Here is an 18160-nt window from a genome sequence, read left to right as displayed (position 1 = left end):
GAGAACAGTCTCAGGCTGGTAATTTCTGTGTTTATCCTTAGGGTAACTTGCCTGCACTTAACCACCTTAACCCTGGAGCTGTAGTATGTTTATACCTTCGAGAGGGGCTTGATACAGGTGAACATGTGAAGCAGAAAAGCAAAGTTAGGATGTTGAACCTTAGAATCATGACAACCCGGGCTGACATTTACTAGCTCCGTGGCTTAGTGTAGACTAGGACGAACGAGTTTCTTCACCTCCCAGAGCCTCAGGCCTCACCTGAGATCCGAGAGAACAACAGCACGTGCTTTGCAGAGTTGTTGTCCAGTCAGTGGGACCCTGCATGTGAGGCCTTAGGCATTGGTGCTGGCACGTTGAGACAGACAGCCCCGGAGCTGTGGCTGCTGTGGTGCTGTAACCCTTGTAATCATTCCTGTCCTTGTTCTTACCCTTTTTTAAAAAGTTAATTAATTCATTCTTGTCTCATTACTGTGAGGGCTTTTCTCCAGTTGCAGAGGACGGGGACTGCTCTCACTTCGGTGCACAGGCTTCTCATTGTGGTGCCTTCTCTCTTGCAAAGCATGGGCTCTAGAGAGTGGGCTCGGCGGTTGTGGCACACGGGCTTAGCTGCCCCGTGGTTTGTGGAATCTTCCCGGACCAGGGATCGAACCCGTGTTGCCTGCATTGACAGGTGGACTTTTAACTACTGAACCACCAGGGAAGTCCTGCTCTTACTCTTGATGCTGAATCAACTAGTGACTTCTCACCCGAGCTCTGCAGTGTGCAGTGCCACCCTAGTCACGGCCGTCTTCAAAACCAGCCTGCCAAAGAGTACAAGGAAGAGACCGAGACCCCACGGGGTGCTGAAGGGGCCAAGTGCGCCTCCAGTCCTAAGCTTGGCGTCTCCATGTGTTGAGTCAGAGTTTTTTTTTCTTTCATGAGACTCTGCCTGTTTTTGTCTTTGATTTTTACTCTTATCCTCATTCACGTGGATGCTCACGATAGTAGCGTTGCCTCCGTATCATCTAGGACAGGCCAGACGCTGCAAGCTGCAGACGCACTGGATCCTAATACTTAAAGCGGTCCCGGAGGGTTCGTGGGTGTCACCCCACTTGATGGATGAAAGACCCAGATTCTTTAATGCAGAGAATTGAGATTTGTCAAAGCAATGGGCAAAACCAGGATTAAGGTTAGGTTGCCCTGGCTCCATTTTTTTTCCTGCCCAAGGTTTTTTCCTCCTCCTGATACATGTTAGGGCAGTCCGCCTGTGGCTTGGTTCTTGCTCACTGGGTATGGATGATTTTGTACCTGGATCTAGTCTTGTGACCCATGCTGTTAGGGTTCTCCAGAGAAACAGAACCGATAGTGTATGTGTGTGTGTTTCTGCATATGTATGTATGTATGTATTTACCTACAGGGATTTACTTTAAGAAATTGGCTCATGTGATTGTGGAACTTGACAAGTCTAAAATCTGCAAGGTAGACCTACAAACTGGAGGCCCAGGGGAGGACTGCAGTTCGAATCTGAAGACAGTCTGCCTATAGAATTTCTTTTTCTTTGGGGGGGAAAAAGTCCATGTTTTTCTACTGAGGCCTTTAACTGATTAGGCAAAGACCCCCTCACTTATGGAGGGTGATCTGCTTTACTTGCACTCTCCCGACTTACATTTTAATCTCATCTAACCAAATGCCTTCACAGAAACATCAAGAATAACGTTTAGTCAAATATTTGGGTACCATGGCCTCGCCAAGTTGACACATAAAGTTAACCATCCCACCTGCCTATGGTTCTTCCCCTGGGCCTTTTAGGAAACGCTATTTGCAATTTCTGTCCCAGTAAGTAAGCACATCTCCGAGTTGCTTCACTCCATGAGTCGGTTCTGTGGCCTCAGACAGTTGTTTCTATTCCTGCTGGACCAGCGCCATTGAGGGGAGGCCAGCTTATGAGCCGGGGCAGCCGCTGGCATTGTGATGTGTGAGACACAAAACAGTGTAGGCTGACCTTTACAGGCTCGGCCCTCCGAGGCCACTGGGCCTCCTGTGGATTATGGACAGCTGCTCCCTGGCATAAAGAGGGGATCTCGAGCCAACATCCTGCAGAGCATCTTGAGGAAAGAGCAGTGATGAGATGGCCTACTGAGTAATGCTTTGATTTTGCTTCTAAGCTAGATTCATGTGAAAGGTCTGGGAACCTGGAGTGGCTGGGACTTTAGAGTTTAATAGCGCAGCCAGGTCTGTGGGAGGAAAGGGGCCAGGCCAGGAGAAGCACGTGTTGGGTTGCAGCGGCCCCTGGCAAAGTCGAAAGCTCTGATTGTTTTTCATTAATAGATGCGCTGTTGGCCAAATATTGGGTTTACACTTCCACGTGCTGGCAATTAAACCACTTCTTGGATGACTGAGGAAAGATCTTGTCCCTCCCACTTCAATATTTATAAGCGGTTCAGTTCAGTTCAGTCGCTCAGTCACGTCTGATTCTTTGCGACCCCATGGACTGCAGCACACCAGACTTGCCTATCCATCACCAACTCCCGAAGCGTGCACAGACTCATGTCCATCGAGTCAGTGAGGCCATCCAACCATCTCATCCTTTGTTGTCCCCTTCCTCCTGCCTTCTGTCTTTCTCAGCATCAGGTCTTTTCCAGTGAGTCAGTTCTTCTCATCAGGTGGCCAAGGTATTGGAGCTTCAGCTTCACCATCAGTCCTTCCAATGAATATTCAGGAGCAATATCCTTTAAGATTGACTGGTTTGATCTTGCAGTCCAAGAGACTCTCAAGAGTCTTCTCCAACGCCACAGTTCAAAAGCATCAGTTCTTCAGTGCTCAGCCTTCTTTACAGTCCAACTCTCACATCCGTACATGACTACTGGAAAAACCATAGCTTTAACTAGATGGACCTTTGTCGGCAAAGTAATGTCTCTGCTGTCTAGGTTAGTCATAGCTTTTCTTCCAGGGAGCAAGTGTCCTTTAATTTCATGGCTGCAGTCACCATCTGCAGTGATTTTGGAGCCCGAGAAATAAAGTCTGTCACCGTTTCCATTGTTTCCCCATCTATTTGCCATGAAGTGATGGGACCAGATGCCATGATCTTTGTTTTTTGAATGTTGAGTTTTAAGCCAGCTTTTTCACTCTCCTCTTTCACTTTCGTCAAGAGGCTCTTTAGTTCTTCTTTGCTTTCTGCTATAAGGGTAGTGTCATCTGCATATCTGAGGTTATTGATATTTTTCCCAGCAAACTTGATTCCAGCTTGTGCTTCGTCTATCCCAGCATTTCACATGACGTACTCTGCATATAAGTTAAATAAGCAGGGTAACAGTGTCCAGCCTTGATGTACTCCTTTCCCGATTTGGAACCAGTCTGTTGTTCCATGTCCACTTCTAACTGTTGCTTCTTAACCTGCATACAGATTTCTCAGGAGGCAGGTAAGGTGGTCTGGTATTCCCATCTCTTAAAGAATTTTCCAAGATTTGTTGCGATCCACACAGTCAAAGGCTTTGGCATAGTCAATAAAGCAGAAAGTAGATGTTTTTCTGAAACTCTCTTGTTTTTTCTATGATCCGGTGGATGTTGGTGATTTGATCTCTGGTTCCTCTGCCTTTTCTAAATCCAGCTTGAACATCTGAAAGTTCTTGGTTCACATACTGGTGAAGCCTGGCTTGGAGAATTTTGAGCATTCCTTTACTAGCGTGTGAGATGAGTGCAATTGTGCGGTAGTTTGAACATTCTTTGGCACTGCCCTTCTTTGGGATTGGAATGAAAACTGACCTTTTCCAGTCCTGTGGCCACTGCTGAGTTTTTCCAAGTTTGCTGGCATATTGAGTGCAGCACTTCACAACATCATCTTTTAGGATTTGAAATAGCTCCTGGAATTCCATCACCTCCACTAGCTTTGTTGGTAGTGATGCTTCCTAAGGCCCACTTGACTTCACATTCCAGGATGTCTGGCTCTAGGTGAGTGATCACACCATCGTGATTATCTGGGTCATGAAGATCTTTTTTGTACAGTTCTTCTCTGTATTCTTGCCACCTCTTATTAATATCTTCTTCTCTTAGGTGCATACCATTTCTGTCCTTTATTGAGCCCATCTTTGCATGAAATGTTTCCTTGGTATCTGTAATTTTCTTGAAGAGCTCTCTAGTCTTTCCCATTCTATTGTTTTCCTCTATTTCTTTGCACTGATCACTGAGGAAGGCTTTCTTGTCTTTCCTTCCTATTCTTTGGAACTCTGCATTCAGATGGGAGTATCTTTCCTTTTCTCCTTTGCCTTTCGCTTCCCTTCTTTTCACAGCTATTTGTAAGGCCTCCTCAGACAACCATTTTGCCGCTTTGCATTTCTTTTTCTTGGGGGTGGTCTTGATCACTGCCTCCTGTACAGTGTCATGAACCTCTTTCCTTAGTTCTTCAGGCATTCTGTCTATCAGATCTAATCCCTTGAATCCATTTGTCACTTCTACTGTATAATCATAAGCAATTTGATTTAGGTGGATTTGATTTATAAGTGATAGCTTTTCTTTTTTTTTTGACCGTGCTGCATGGCATTCGGGATCCTTGACCAGGGACCGAACCCATGCCCCCCCTGCAGTGGAAGCGCAGGGCCTTAGACACTGGACTGCCAGGGAAGCCCCTGATTATTTTTCTTAAAAAAGAATAATACCTTTATTATAAAAAGGGATTTTCCTGTCACTTTATATGTGCCCTATGAAACCAACAGGGAAGTGGGGTGAAAACATAATTCGAAAAGAATTACCAGCCTGAAAAAAATTGCATTTAAATAGCAACTAAGCAAACGCATAGTGAAACCAGACACTGCGCTTTGCCGTCATCTTCATCAAGTTTGAAAAAGAGAAATAGGTGGAGGGCGGCCCCGGGCGAGCGCCCTGCCAGGACGGCTGGCTCTCAGTGTGTCCTCAGTGCTCGGAGTCTTCCAGACACGTAGTAGGCATTAACACGCGTAAAGGTCAGGCCAGCCCTCGCTCACATCATCCTGATAGAGCGTCGGCCACGTCCGCAGCCTCTGGGGAGAGCAATGTGATGCAACGTCAGGAGCCTTAAAAATGTTTTGTTGTTGTTGTTCATTCACTCAGTCGTGTCTGACTCTCTGCGACCCCATGGACCGCAGCACTCCAGGCTTCCCTGTCCTTCACCATCTCCCGGAGTTTGCGCAAAGTCATGTCCATTGCGTCGGAGATGCCATCCAACCATCTCATCCTCTGTCGTCCCCTTCTCTTCTTGCCCTCAATATTTAGTCTGCTCGATTTAGTAATTTCACTGCTGGGAAGCTGTTCTGAGGACGGGTCTCAGGACAAAGGTTGTTGCCTCCAGATGACAACGTGTTGATTTAGAGAGACAATGCAGTGGACCTGACTGAAAGGTGCAGCCTCGGAGGAGCCATTCACAGTGAACAGTGGAGTATTTCATAGTTCAGATCTTAAATCTTAATGTTCAGGATCTTAAACCTCTTGAATGACATCTGAGAGTATCCACATAGTATGAGGATGAACTTATATGTTGAATGAAAAAAGGAAATTATAAAAACCTACATTTAGTTGCGTCACAACCTCTTAAAGAGAAGTATGCGAGTAAAGAAAAAGACACTGAGGCGATTGTGTCCAGGTCAGTCATGTTTTCGATAATGTGACTTTGGGTATGTTATTTTCCCCCTCCTCTTTGGACTTCCCTGGTGGCTCAGCTGGTAAAGAATCTGCTTGCAATGCAGGAGACCTGGGTTCAATCCCTGGGTCAGGAAGGTCCCCTGGAGAAGGGAATGGCACCCCACTCCAGTATTCTTGAAGGATCTCTTGGACAGAGGAGCTTGGCGGGCTGTAGCCTGTCGGGTCACAAAGAGTCAGACATGACTAAGCAGCTAACCCTACCCTCCTCTTTCTGGCATTTTCTAGGTTGTTTTTTTTTTTCTTTTAGAGTATCTTAATGAAAAGCAACACCCGTTCTGTTTTTAAGCCCAGCTGTGGCACCGTATTCTGAATTGGTCTCTGCTTCAGGAATGACTTCAGTGTAACCCCTTTTTGAGGTGGGGTCCTTTGCCCACTTTTATGTGGATCCAAATCGCAGCTGATGGGGCCTGACTTCACCTTGTACTCTGCGCGTGTTGTTGGAAAGTGGCAAGATATATGTCCCCTTAGAAATAGTAGAGTAGCATGGAAACATACATATTACCATATATAAGTGAGATAGCCAGTGGGAATTTGCTGTATGACACAGGGATCTCAACCTGGTGCTTGGTGACAACCTAGAGGGATGAGATGCGGTGGGAGGTGGGAGGGAGGTTCAAGAGGGTGGGAACATATATATACCTGTGGCTGATTCATGTTGATATGTGACAGAAACCAGCACAACATTGTAAAGCAGTTATCCTTCAATTAAAAATAGATAAATTAAAAAAATTACAGAAGTAAAGATTCAACAACAACAAAAAGAAGCAGCAGGAAATCTCACCTGCCTTGAGTTGGTGCAGCAGCAGGAAAGGACTGTGGTTTCGCAGCTGTGTCCCGAGACAGACGCCACTTCTGGGCGTCTGTCTGGGAGTCCCCCTGGTTGCCAGCTGGTGGATCGGAGCCCCGGGCAGGCAGACAGCTCTTTACAGATTGCAGAGGCAGAGCCACGTTCACCCCAGCACCCAGCTCTGCTGCAGGGCACACAGGTGGGGGCGCTAACTTTCCCATGTCTCACGGTGTGCATTACCTGCAGGCTAAGTCACGGAGCTGGCAGAAGTCTGTTAAGGTCACTTCTCCTTGTGTGTCTTGCTGAATGTCACATGTGTGACCAAAAGCTCCAGAGGACTCAAAGGAGAATGGCTATAGGACAAGCCTTAAAGGAAGAGTTGGCAGGGACTTCCCCGATGGCACCGTGGTTAAGAATCCGCCTGCCAATGTGGGGGACACAGGTTCGATCCCTGGTCCAGGAAGATCGCACATGCTGTGGAGCAACTAAGCCCCATGCCCTGCAACTACTGAAGCCCGAGCGCCCTAGAGCTCATGCTCGGCAGCGAGAAGCCACCACGATGAGAAGCCCGTGCCCCTCAGTGAAGGGTAGCCCCCACTCGCCACAGCTCAAGAAAGCCCACACATAGCAATGAAGACCCAGTGTAGCCATATAAACAAATAAAATTTTTAAAAGGTTAAAAAAAAGAGCTGGCAAACTGGCCTGCTGGCCAAATCTACCCCCAGGCCAAGAATGGCTGTTACATTTTTTGAAGCATTGTAAACCAATCAAATAAAAATCAACAAAGTGTACTGGATGAGATGGTTTGATAGCATCACCGCCTCAGTGGACATGAGTTTGAGCAAATTCCAGGGGATGGTGAAGGACAGGGAAGCCTGGTGTGCTGCAGTCCATGGGGTCGCAAAGAGTTGGACACGACTTGGCTACTGAACAGTGACAATGGCCGCATAGCCTAAAGTATTGACGATGTGGTCCTTTTCAAAAAAATTTTGTTAATCCCTGCTCTATATGAAAGAAATATATACATCGTGTAAATGATGGGCAGTGGCCAGGAGACTCATAGTAACTGGATCTGGAAGACCTGGGCTGAATTCTGCCAGCCTTGGTCCTGGCCAAGTGATGGACTTGGACAAGTCTCCTGATCTCTTTGAGTTGTTTTTGTCCCCTCCTTTCCCCTCCCCTTCCTCCTCCTCCTCCTCTCTGCCTCCCTCCCTCCATTAAGTAGCTATGACTGTGATCTACTGTGCTGTTCTTTACATCTGATTTACGACCTGAGTTTATAAACCTTCAAGTCCCACACAGATGCATCCTGGTATTTATCAGTGTTGGCTTCTTGCCCAGAAGCAGATGCTGCAGTGGGCAGATACTTTCTCAAACCCATGTAACCAAACCAGCCTGGCGTTACAAAGGTCGAACAGGCTAGTTTGGCACGTGGTGGGTAAGGTGACACTGTAACAGATCATATGAGCCTGGTTAATATTCGAGCTGACCCCTTTTCTTGGAAGTGGTGCAGACGCAGTCTGGTCTGGTTCTGTCTTTTTACTCCTGAGGGTTTGAAAACCAGTGAGGCAGAGCGACACTGGCCCAAGCTTATTGCAGAACCCAGAGCCCACGGGGCCTCATCTCGCTTCAGCCCTGGCATGTGCCGCCCTCCCCTTCCATCCCTGTTGCCCCCTCCACCTCCCGTCGTGGAGCCAGCGCTTCCCTCTCCACTCACTTCAAACCTCCCTTCTTCAAGGAGTCCTTCCACCACCTTCCTGTCCAGCCCCATGAACCTGAGCTGCTGTTTCTCACTTTCTTGTGGGATCGTATGTTTCATGTCGGGCTTCCCAGGTGGTGGTAGTGGCAAACAATCCGCCTGCCAGTGCAGGAGATGTAAGAGACGTGGGTTTGATCCCTGGGTCGGGAAGATCCCCCTGGAGAAGGGCATGACAACACACTCCAGTATTCCTGCCTGGAGAATCCCATGGACAGAGGAGCCTGGTGGGCTACAGTCCATGAGGTCACGGAGTCGGACACGACTGAAGTGACTTTGCATGCATGCACATCACTTCATGTCTGCACCCCCCAGCAGACAGTAAGCTCCACGAGGGCAGGATGGACCTTGTTGGCTGGCTCTTTGCCAGCACAGAGTGTGTGTGTGTGTGTGTGTGTGTGTGTGTGTGTGTGTGTGTGTGTGTGTGTGTGTGTGTATGCATGTGTGTGTTCACTGCCTGGCAGGTAGGAGGGGTTCAGTACACATGGGCTGAAAGGGCCTCCTCGTGTTCTCAGCCTCGTCCCGGCCTGGCTGGTTCCCCGGGGGGACTGGGTGGGGCCCAGCACCGCTTGGTGCCCCGGGCCCTGACCCGCAGCTGTGTTCTCTCCCCCAGGTCGCGGGACGGGGGCGCCTGCCTCCCCCAGATGCACGGCTGGGCCCCGCTGCAGGTGCTGCACGGTCACGCCGAGGTGCTCTTCCCGGTCAGCGGTGTGGGCTCCTACGGGCCTACAGGTGGGTGTCCTCGGTTCCTCCCCGCCTCCCGCATGGGCTGTGGCCGGAGCAGTGGCAGGAGAGGCCGGATCAGGGGTCATGTCTGTGGTTGGTGGCGGGGGGGGAAAGGAAGTGGGGAGGCCGGGGCTCAGGGCAGGCGGCCCGTGTCAGCAGGGGAGCCCCAGTGGCTTGTCTCCTCGCTGAACCAGGGTATTTTGCGGTACTCTTGCCTGAGCGGGTGTTGACACGTCACCTGGGAGCCCCCAGGCCCACTTCCTTTCTTGTCGGCGATCTGTTGAACTTGGTGGCATACAAGCAGGTTACAAATGGTGACCATTATTTTTGCCTCTCAGGAGGAGGGAGGAGGTCAGCACCTGTAGCTCTAAAGGCCCTCGCACCCTTGGCAGCTGAGGGCTTGGAATCAGGGAGTAAGCTTGCCGAAAAGTGGGCAAGCCTTTCTGGCCCGTTCCTTGTGACTGAGGGGGCGCTTGTGTGGTTTGTTGTTACTTTCTTTAGCTAGAGCAGGTCGTGCTGGGAGGTGTCGGGGTGGGGGTGGGAGTCGTGGCTGAGCCCCGCGCTCCTGGCGGGGTGGGTGTGCGTGGCGCCCGGCACAGCGGAGCGCCGGGTTGCTCTTGGTGCCTCTGCAGCCCCGTGTCGGCGAGGCCTCCCCGGCCCCACAGCACAGGTGCCCCTCTCACCCTCCGAGGCCCAGGTTTAGGAAGCTGTGGACGGTTGTGAACGGGAGCCCACCGGCTGCTCAGGAAGCTGTCGACATTCTGAACCGGATGACAGACGGTTGTCACGGCACCGCGTGAGGAACAGAAACCCCATCCAACTAGCACGGGGAGGGCGGGCCCGTCCCCGGGTGCAGTCGGGGCTGGGGAGAGGGCACGCCGGTCACCTCGAAGTTGCCGAGGCGGCAGGTGGCCGCCCCGCGAGGCGGTGTCGCTGGTGTGAGTGACCGCCGTCCGCCAGGCTGGTCTCCTGTCCTGGGAAGTGCGGACGGCGGTGATGAATGCACAGTGCTCGGTCTGGGTTAGCTCACTCCCTCCTGACCGCAGCCCGAGAGGAAGGGGAGTTACTGTTCAGATGTGGGGTGAAGGTCCCCCGAGTGAGTCTGAGAGGAGAGGCCAGGCATGCAGGAGGGCCCTGGGTAGGCTCCCTGCTGGCTTCATACTAGTGGGGTGACGGGGGGCATCTTGTGGGCGCCGGAGGCTGAAACCTGGGGATGGAGGGACCCAGCCTGGCCTGCAGTCCTCCTGGTCCTGTGCCCCCCTTCCTGGTGGGGGTCTGCCCCGTCTCCTTTCCCTGCTGGTCGGTCTGTGTTCCTTCAGCTTTCTCCCGCTCTCATTTGGTCTGTATCTGGCTGAGGTGCCAACACCACTGCCCTGGCCGCGTATCCTTCTATACTAACCAGGGCTTCTGTCTGGGTCTCGGGTGAATCCTGGAGCGGGCCGGTCTGGGAGCCCCTATGCCCTCCTTCTGCTCAGGTGACCAGCCTGGGTCTGAGTCCCCCAGGCTTGGGACATGGTCACCTCGCCCTTGCCTGCTCAGGGGCAGTGTGGACTCGGGCAGAGTGTCTGAGAAGTAGGCGTGGCCGGCAGGGAGTAGGTGGTCCTCACGTGCATCTAGGACCACTGGAGGGTTTCCAGGGCTTGTTCACAGCATCCGAGTTGGGGTCCACGCCCCTTATTCTACCCCCACCGACAGGCCTTTCGGCTGGGTCGTGAACTGTCGCTGGGCTGGCTTGTCAGGCTGTCCCCAGGGCTTGGCTTGTGTGCTGTTCATGTTGGGGTTCAGTCACAGAACCCGGCGTTCTGGCTGGCCTCGGGGATCCTCGCTGGGAGGTGTATCCCCACCTGGCAGGTTTCTCTCGATCCCTCCTCCGGCTCTCAGCCTCCCAGACCCAGAGGCTCCGTCTTGTCCCTGTTGAGTGGACCCCGAGCTCCAGCTGGTCTAGACCATCCTCGCCAGGGATGCTGGGTGTGAGCCCGTCTGCCAGCCCTTTAATTGACTACAGTAACGAAGCTGCCAGGAGTCTTGGAAGCTTGTGACAGCCTGAGGGGCAAACCCGCTGTTGGTGGGAACATTGCCCGGGAAGACATGTTATTCTCAGGCTGCTCAAAGATGCTAGAATCAGAGCTGCAGGAGCCGTGACTTGGCGGGAATGCCACTCACATCAGATCCCGGCTCTGTGTACTCAGGGAACTCAGTGCTCTGTGGTGACCCAAAGGGGAGAGAAATCCAAAAGAGAGAGAATATATATATATATATATCAGATTCATTTTGCTGTATAGTAGAAACTAACACAACTTTGTAAAGCAACTATACTCTAATATAAATTAAAAAAAAAAAAGAGGTGGGAGTGAGTGGAGTAGCTTCGTGAGAACAGCAGGTGGAAGGGAAAGTGAGAGAATGCTTTTCCTTGTAGGATTCCCTTTTCAACCCCTTAAGAGCGGGGAATCTTGAGCAGAACTAGATGAAAACGGAGGAGGTCACAGGACAGACGGCTTAGGAAGCGAGACGAGCTCCCTTCTGTCCCCCGTCCCGATCCAGGCCTGGTTGGGGGCCTTGACACGCCAGGAGTTTGTCTAGCATGCAGGTGTTCTCCTGAGTGACATTGGCCTTGATGTCCCCCAGGGGCACGGATTTTGCCCTTTTTCCTGGAAAGAGACATGAACAGCGGCTAGTATATCTATGAAGGTCTGTGCTGCCGCTTGCCTGTTGTTTGTAGAGATGACTTATGGCCTCCTTTCTTCCAAATGCCTTTCCTGCTTGGTGCAGGGCTCTTGAGAGAGTGGCAGTCATGCGGTTGTGACAGGTGGACACTGCTGCCCCCGTGTGTCCGTCTCCAGACACTGCAGCCTGGAGCCCTTTTGTCTAACAGCTGATTTATTATTATTCCCTGGTTCTGAGGTTGTCTCTGGATATGGACTTCATGCATAATGCCAGGTGGCTCAAGATCAGAAAGGTTAATAAATCAAGTCATAGGGAATGTAGTCAGTACTGCTGTAATAACTGTGGGTGACAGATAGTTGCTAGATTTATTGCGGTGATCAATATGTAATGTAATCAGTTTCTAATATAAATGCTGGATTGCCATGCTGTACACCTGGAACTGATAAAGAGTATTGTGTGGGAGCCATACTTCAGTAAAGGAAAAAAATGCCGAAGTGGGAGAATAGGGCCTTCAGCCAGTGACTGATGCCAAGTCTGAGATGACGGCCGAAATAAATGAAATGGGCAGCAGACGAAAGCCCAGCATGTCGATGGGGAAGGCCTTGCATGTCAGCGGAGTTAGCAGGCGAGCCGGTGTCTGCACCGTGTCCCTGTCTCATGGGGGAGCTGAGGGCGAGAGCAGAAGCCTGACTTTCTCTGCGGCTGCTGTCTCTGTGCAGATGCCCCCCTCGGGAGCCTGGAGAACGGGACGGGACCCGAGGACCACATCCTCCCAGAGCCGGGACCCCGGTACAGGTGAGCGTGCAGCCCCTACCCCCGGCCGCCTCCGGGACCAGACGGTCCTCTTCACAACTCTGCCTTTCCTTCTTTTTGAAAGTCCCTCTGCTGGGCTTGAAGGGCAGGGCCTCACTTCACAGGAATTCAGTTCAACTTTGGTCTGACATCCTAGGGCACCAAGTGGCCAAGGGTCTCAGGCCCGAGACCTGGTGTTGGTCACATTTCATTTGCACACCACCTTTACTTCTCCTACTTTGGGGGCCATGGCTAGGTACTTCCACTGTCATAATTTGCTTGATTTAATATTTGATGATAAACCATTGGACAATTTTAATATTACACTTTACAGTTTTAGTATTATGTGATATTTAAATGGGGAAGGAAATGGCACCCCACTCCAGTATTCTTGCCTGGAAAATCCCTTAGAGGAGCCTGGCGGGCTACAGTCCATGTATGGGATTGCAAAGAATCAGACACAACTGAGCGCACACACACATAATATTGAAACCACTTTGGTGTCAGGTATTTGTGAAGTGCCTAGGGCTTCCCAGGTGGCTCAGTGATAAAGAATCTGCCTGCAGTGCAGGAGACGAGGGTTTGATCCCTGGGTCAGGAAGATCCCCTGGAGAAGGAAATGGCAACCCACTCCAGGATTCTTGCCTGGAGAATCGCTTGGACAGAGGAGCCTGGCGGGCTACGGTCCATAAAGTCGCACAGAGTCAGATATGACTGAAGCGACTTAGCACACACATGCCACGTCAGTTTTTTTTTGTTTTTTTTTCCAAATCTAAGTGTCTGAAAGGAAAGCTGAGCTGTTCAGAGTCACTGGACGTTAGGTGGCAGAGCTGAGATGGACAGTGAAGACCCCCTGATGCCGCCGTGATCCTTGCTGCCCTTGCAGCTCTCTCCTTCCTCCCCTCCTTGGCTTTAATTTGGTGTCTCTGAGATACAATGTCTGCATTTGCAACCTTGGCTCCAGGGTGTGGGCATAGTTTACCTCTGCCTATGCTTTGTGTTCCAGTCTCGCCCTGCTTTCGGAGAGGCACTGCCTGTAGGAGGCTTGTACAAGTTAGTGCAGTGCCAGGAAGGGTTGGTGTCACTTGAAGGAAACATCAGTCCTTCCAGTGAATATTCACGATCGATTTCCCTTAGGATTGACTGGTTGGATCCCCTTGCTGTCCAAGGGTCTCTCAAGAGTCTTCTCCAACAGCACAGTTCAAAAGCATCCATTCTTTGGTGCTCAGCCTTCTTTATGGTCCAGCTGTTGCACCTGGACATGACTACTGGAAAAACCGTAGCTTTGACTATATGGGCCACTGGGTATTCCCCTGGGAGCTGTTTTCATGAAAGATGTGAAGTGTTATTTTTCCATGTTGCAAATTCTTTGTAACTACACGGCCGGCCAGCTCTCATTATTTGTGGTGGTCGTGTTCTCTCAAGACGGAGCCATTGCCCCTAGGTCCCTAGGAGGGTGTCTGGTCACAGCATTTTGGTCAGTGGATCAGTAAGTACCTTTGTTTTCTGTCTGCTCCTGTTTAAAGATATCTCTTTGAATACCCGTTGTTGACTCGCTGACAGGGAACTCATGACCGGCAGCACTGTCATCGTCTGTGTGTGTGCTAAGTCGCTCAGTCGTGTCCGACTCTCTTTGCGAGCCCATGGACTGTAGCCCACCAGGCTCTTCTGTCCATGGGATTCTCTGGGCAAGAATACTGGAGTGGGTTGCCGTGCCCTCCTCCGGGGGATTTTCCTGACCCAGGGAACCAACCCGCATCTCTGGCATCTCCTGCATTGGTAGGCGGGTTCTTTACCACTGCACCATCACGCTGAATAGAGGCTGCCTCACATAGGTTTCCTCCACGAGGCACCGCACAGTCCTGTGTTTAGGAACACCAGACAGTTTGGGCTTCCTGGGAGGTGCTAGTGGTAAAGAACTCACCTGCAGTGCAGGAGATGTGAGAGACTTTTTGGTTCGATCCCTGGGTCAGGAAGATCCCCTGGAGAAGGAAATGGCAACCCACTGCAGTATTCTTGCCTGGAGAATTCCATGGACAGAGGAGCCTGGCAGGCTATAGTCCTTAGGGTCACAAAGAGTCGGACACGACTGAAGGGACTGAGCACACACACATGCATGTACATGTTCGTGGATGACCATGTCAGCCCCAAGAGTGCGGAGTTTTGGGGTTACAGTTAAACTTCAGGGAGTAGGTGAATTTCCAGATACGGAATCTACACATAGAGGGGATTAACTGTGATCTCAAAGGGCCGCCTTCCCTTCCTTCGAGTTGGGAAACCTGAATGAGCTCATTGCCTGCTGTGTTCGTTTTGAATGTTGAGGTGGTGTGTTTTAAGTGGCTGACTCTTAACTTCCTTCTGCTTGCCTTTCCAGTGTGGAAGCCAGTCCTCCAGGCCAGGAAAGTCCTCTGAGCAGCCTGTTACCTTCTGCCTCGGTGCCAGAGTCCATGACAGTTAGTAAGTACTTTCTGGGCAGTGTCTGCCATCCCTGGGGCCTGCACATCTTGGAGGCAGGGACTTTGCGCTGGCTCCTGCATGACCATGGACTTTACAGAGTCTGGGATGAAGTCAGGTGTGTGGGTGCCTGGTTGTGGACTTGAAGTGTGGTGTGTGGTCGTTAAGCTCCCTGAGCTATGAAACCTGATAACCTGGGTTCATGCATCGTTTTGTTAAAGCAGGAGCCCCCAACCTTTATGCCCCTAGGGATCAGTTTCATGGAAGACAATTCTTCCATTTACCCAGGGGGCAGGGATGGTTTCTGGATGATTCAGGCGCTTTACCTTTATTATGCCGCCGCCCATGTGACAGGAGGCAGAGCTCAGGCAGTAATGTGCGTGATGGGGAGCAGCTGTAAATGCAGATGAAGGTTCCATCGCTCACTGCCTTTCCCTTCTTGCTGTGTGGCCCAGTTCCCAGCAGGTCTTGAACTGGTACCAGCTCGGGAGTTGAGGACCCCTGCTCTAAAGGACACAGAGGTGGAGCAGCAGGGAGGCCGAGGGAAACTTCTGTCCTTCAAGGTTTCAGGGTTTGCCTCCTGCAAGGCCGTCAGCTACAGAGGAGGTTTCTAGTTGGGTTTCGTTTGTATCCCTGGAGGAATCACTTTTGTACGTGAGGGAGAGTGTGTCTCAAAGATGAATGAAGGTTGCTAATGATCAGGTGCAACCTGTTGACAACCTCACCGCTCAGAAAAGGTACAGCAATTAAGGTTAGGTTTCAGTTCAGTTCAGTAGCTCAGTCGTGTCCGACTCTTTGCAGGCCCATGGACTGCAGCATGCCAGGCTTCCCTGTCCATCACCAACTCCCGGAGCTTGCTCAAACTCATGTCCGTAGAGTCGGTGATGCCATCCAACCATCTCATCCTCTGTCGTTCCCTTCTCCTCCTTCCTTCACTCTTTCTCAGCATCTTTCTCAGGGTCTTTTCCAACGAGCCAGTTCTTTGCATCAGGTGGCCAAAGTATTGGAGTTTCAGCTTCGGCATCAGTCCTTCCAATGAATATTCAGGACTGTTTCCTTTAGGATTGACTGTCTCAACCTCCTTCCAGTCCAAGGGACTCTCAAGAGTCTTCTCCAATACCACAGTTCAAAAGCATCAATTCTTCAGTGCTCAGCTTTCTTTATGGTCCAACTTCTCACATCCATACATGACTACTGGAAAAACCATGGCTTTGACTAGAATGACATTTGTTGGCAAAGTAGTGTCTCTACTTTTTTTTTTTTTTCTTAGTCCTTTATTTTTTTTTTTAATTTATTTATTTTAGTTGGGGGCTAATTACTTTACAATATTGTAGTGGTTTTTGCCATACATTGACATTCTACTTTTTAATATGCTGTTTAGGTTGGTCATAGCCTTTCTTCCAGGGAGCAAGTGTCTTTTAATTTCATGGCTGCAGTCACCATCTGCAGTGATTCTGGAGCCCAAGACAATAAAGTGTGTCACCTTTTCCATTGTTTCTCCATCTATTTGCCATGAAGTGATGGGACTGGATGCCAAGATCTTTGTTTTTTGAATGTTGAGTTTTAAGCCAGCTTTTTCACTATCCTCTTTCACTTTCATCAGGAGGCTATTGATGAAAGGTTAGGTTTGAGTGGCTTTATATAATAAAGACTAAACCAACCAGCTGTGGCTTAATATGATAGAAATCGTCTTTCTGTCCAGAGGTAGGCAGGCTGGGCCAGTGTGTGGCTCCATGGTCACCAGAGAGTAGGGCTCCTTCTGTCTTGCTTCGTTGTCCAAAATGGCTGTTTTAGGTCCAGCCATCTCATTCTCATCCCGGGTATCAGGAATGAGGAGGGGGCAAAGGAGAAACTTCCTCCATTTCCTTAGGTAGGATTCAGGGATCTGAACTTAGAAAAGAAATTACAACTTTTTCCTCTAGCCTCTGACTGAAATTTAGTATTCAGTATTGCCTTCATTTTTTATTGTTTTAATTTATCTTTAAAAAATTAATTAACTTTTTTTTTTGGTTGTGCTGGGTCTTCTTGCCGTGTAGGGGCTTTCTCTCACTGTGATGCTCAGGCTCCTCATTGCGGTGGCTTCTCTTGTTGCGGAGCACAGGCTCGAGAGCATGGGCTTAGTAGTTTGGTGCACAGGCTCAGTTACCCTGTGGCAGGTGGAATCTTCCTGGACCAGGCATCGAACCCATGCACCCTGCATTGGCAGGAGGATTCTTAACCACTGGACCACTGGGGAAATCCTTGATTTATTTTTTTTTCAGTTGAAGTATTATTTACAATATTATTAGTTCCAGGTGTACAACACAGTGATTCAAAATTTTTATGGGTTATGTTGGATATAAAGTTGTTGTGATATGTTGGCGATAGTCTCTGTGCTGTACAGTATGTCCTTGTAGTTTATTTTATCCATCATCATTTGTACCTCTTACCCTTTCCTCCATTTTGTCCCTTCCCATTCTCTCTCCCTATTGGTAACCACTAGTTTGTCCTCTGTATCCATGAGTCTGTTTTTCATTTGTTATGTTCATTTGTTTATTTTATTTTTAAGATTCCACATATAAATGATATCATACAGTATTTGTCCTTTTCTGTGCTAAGCGTGGTACCTTCTAAGTCCATCTGTGTTGCTTCTAATGGCAAAATTTCATTCTTTTTCATGGCTGAATAATATTCCTCTGTGTGTGTGTGTGTGTGTGTGTGTGTGTGTGTGTGTGTGTGTGTGTGTGTGTGTGTGTGTGTGTGTGTGTGTGTGTGTGTGTGTGTGTGTGTGTGTGTGTGTGTGTGTGTCTTCTTTGTCCACTCATCTGTTGCTGGACGCTTAGGTTGCATTTTCTTTAATGATGAAAGTAGCAGCGAATTATAGAAACCTTAGTAGTCTCAGCCATGTGAGCGACTTTGTCACTGATAGAAGTCACTGGCTCCTGTAACAGCAATATGAAAAAGATCTCACAATGTCATTTCTACTTGAAAATAGAGTTTTTTAATGAGAAAATGTAAAATCCTGTGTACTAGTCGGTCACTTGTCTTTTTTTATGTTTTGATAATTCTATTTCAGTACAATCAGTTTCCTTTGTAATCTTGAGCGTTTTATGTTGTGTATTTTAAAACATTTTTCTGAGAAGAGATGCATGGGCTTCATCACCAGGCTATGCAGTGGTCCTCTGGCACAAAGGAGATGAACCTTTCCCCTCCCCCAGACTGTAAGGACCCTTCCTAGAAGGTGCACACAGCTTCCCACTTGGTGGCTGACATCTGTCCCAAGGCCTCCCCTGGCTGCTCAGGAGACAACGTGTCCATCCCGTTTTCCCCCCAAAATAACCCCATGGCTAAGG

General features: G+C 49.7%; 1 protein-coding gene across 2 annotated transcripts in view; it reads left to right on the top strand.

The window, feature by feature from the left end:
• Window positions 1-18160, top strand: part of SNX29 (sorting nexin 29) — a 585715-nt gene that overhangs the window by 77602 nt on the left and 489953 nt on the right. For both annotated transcript variants that reach the window (XM_081560361.1, XM_081560362.1), the window contains 3 exons: window positions 8806-8924; window positions 12302-12377; window positions 14749-14831. In XM_081560361.1, coding sequence (XP_081416487.1) covers window positions 8806-8924; window positions 12302-12377; window positions 14749-14831 — 278 coding nt within the window. The remainder of the gene's footprint in view (window positions 1-8805; window positions 8925-12301; window positions 12378-14748; window positions 14832-18160) is intronic.

The sequence above is a fragment of the Giraffa tippelskirchi genome, chromosome 13, assembly GCF_054371585.1.
Source record: "Giraffa tippelskirchi isolate mGirTip1 chromosome 13, T2T-mGirTip1v1.2.pri, whole genome shotgun sequence".
Lineage (NCBI taxonomy): Eukaryota > Metazoa > Chordata > Mammalia > Artiodactyla > Giraffidae > Giraffa > Giraffa tippelskirchi.
Note: the sequence above shows the minus strand (reverse complement) of the source record. Positions and strands in the feature narration are given on the sequence as shown.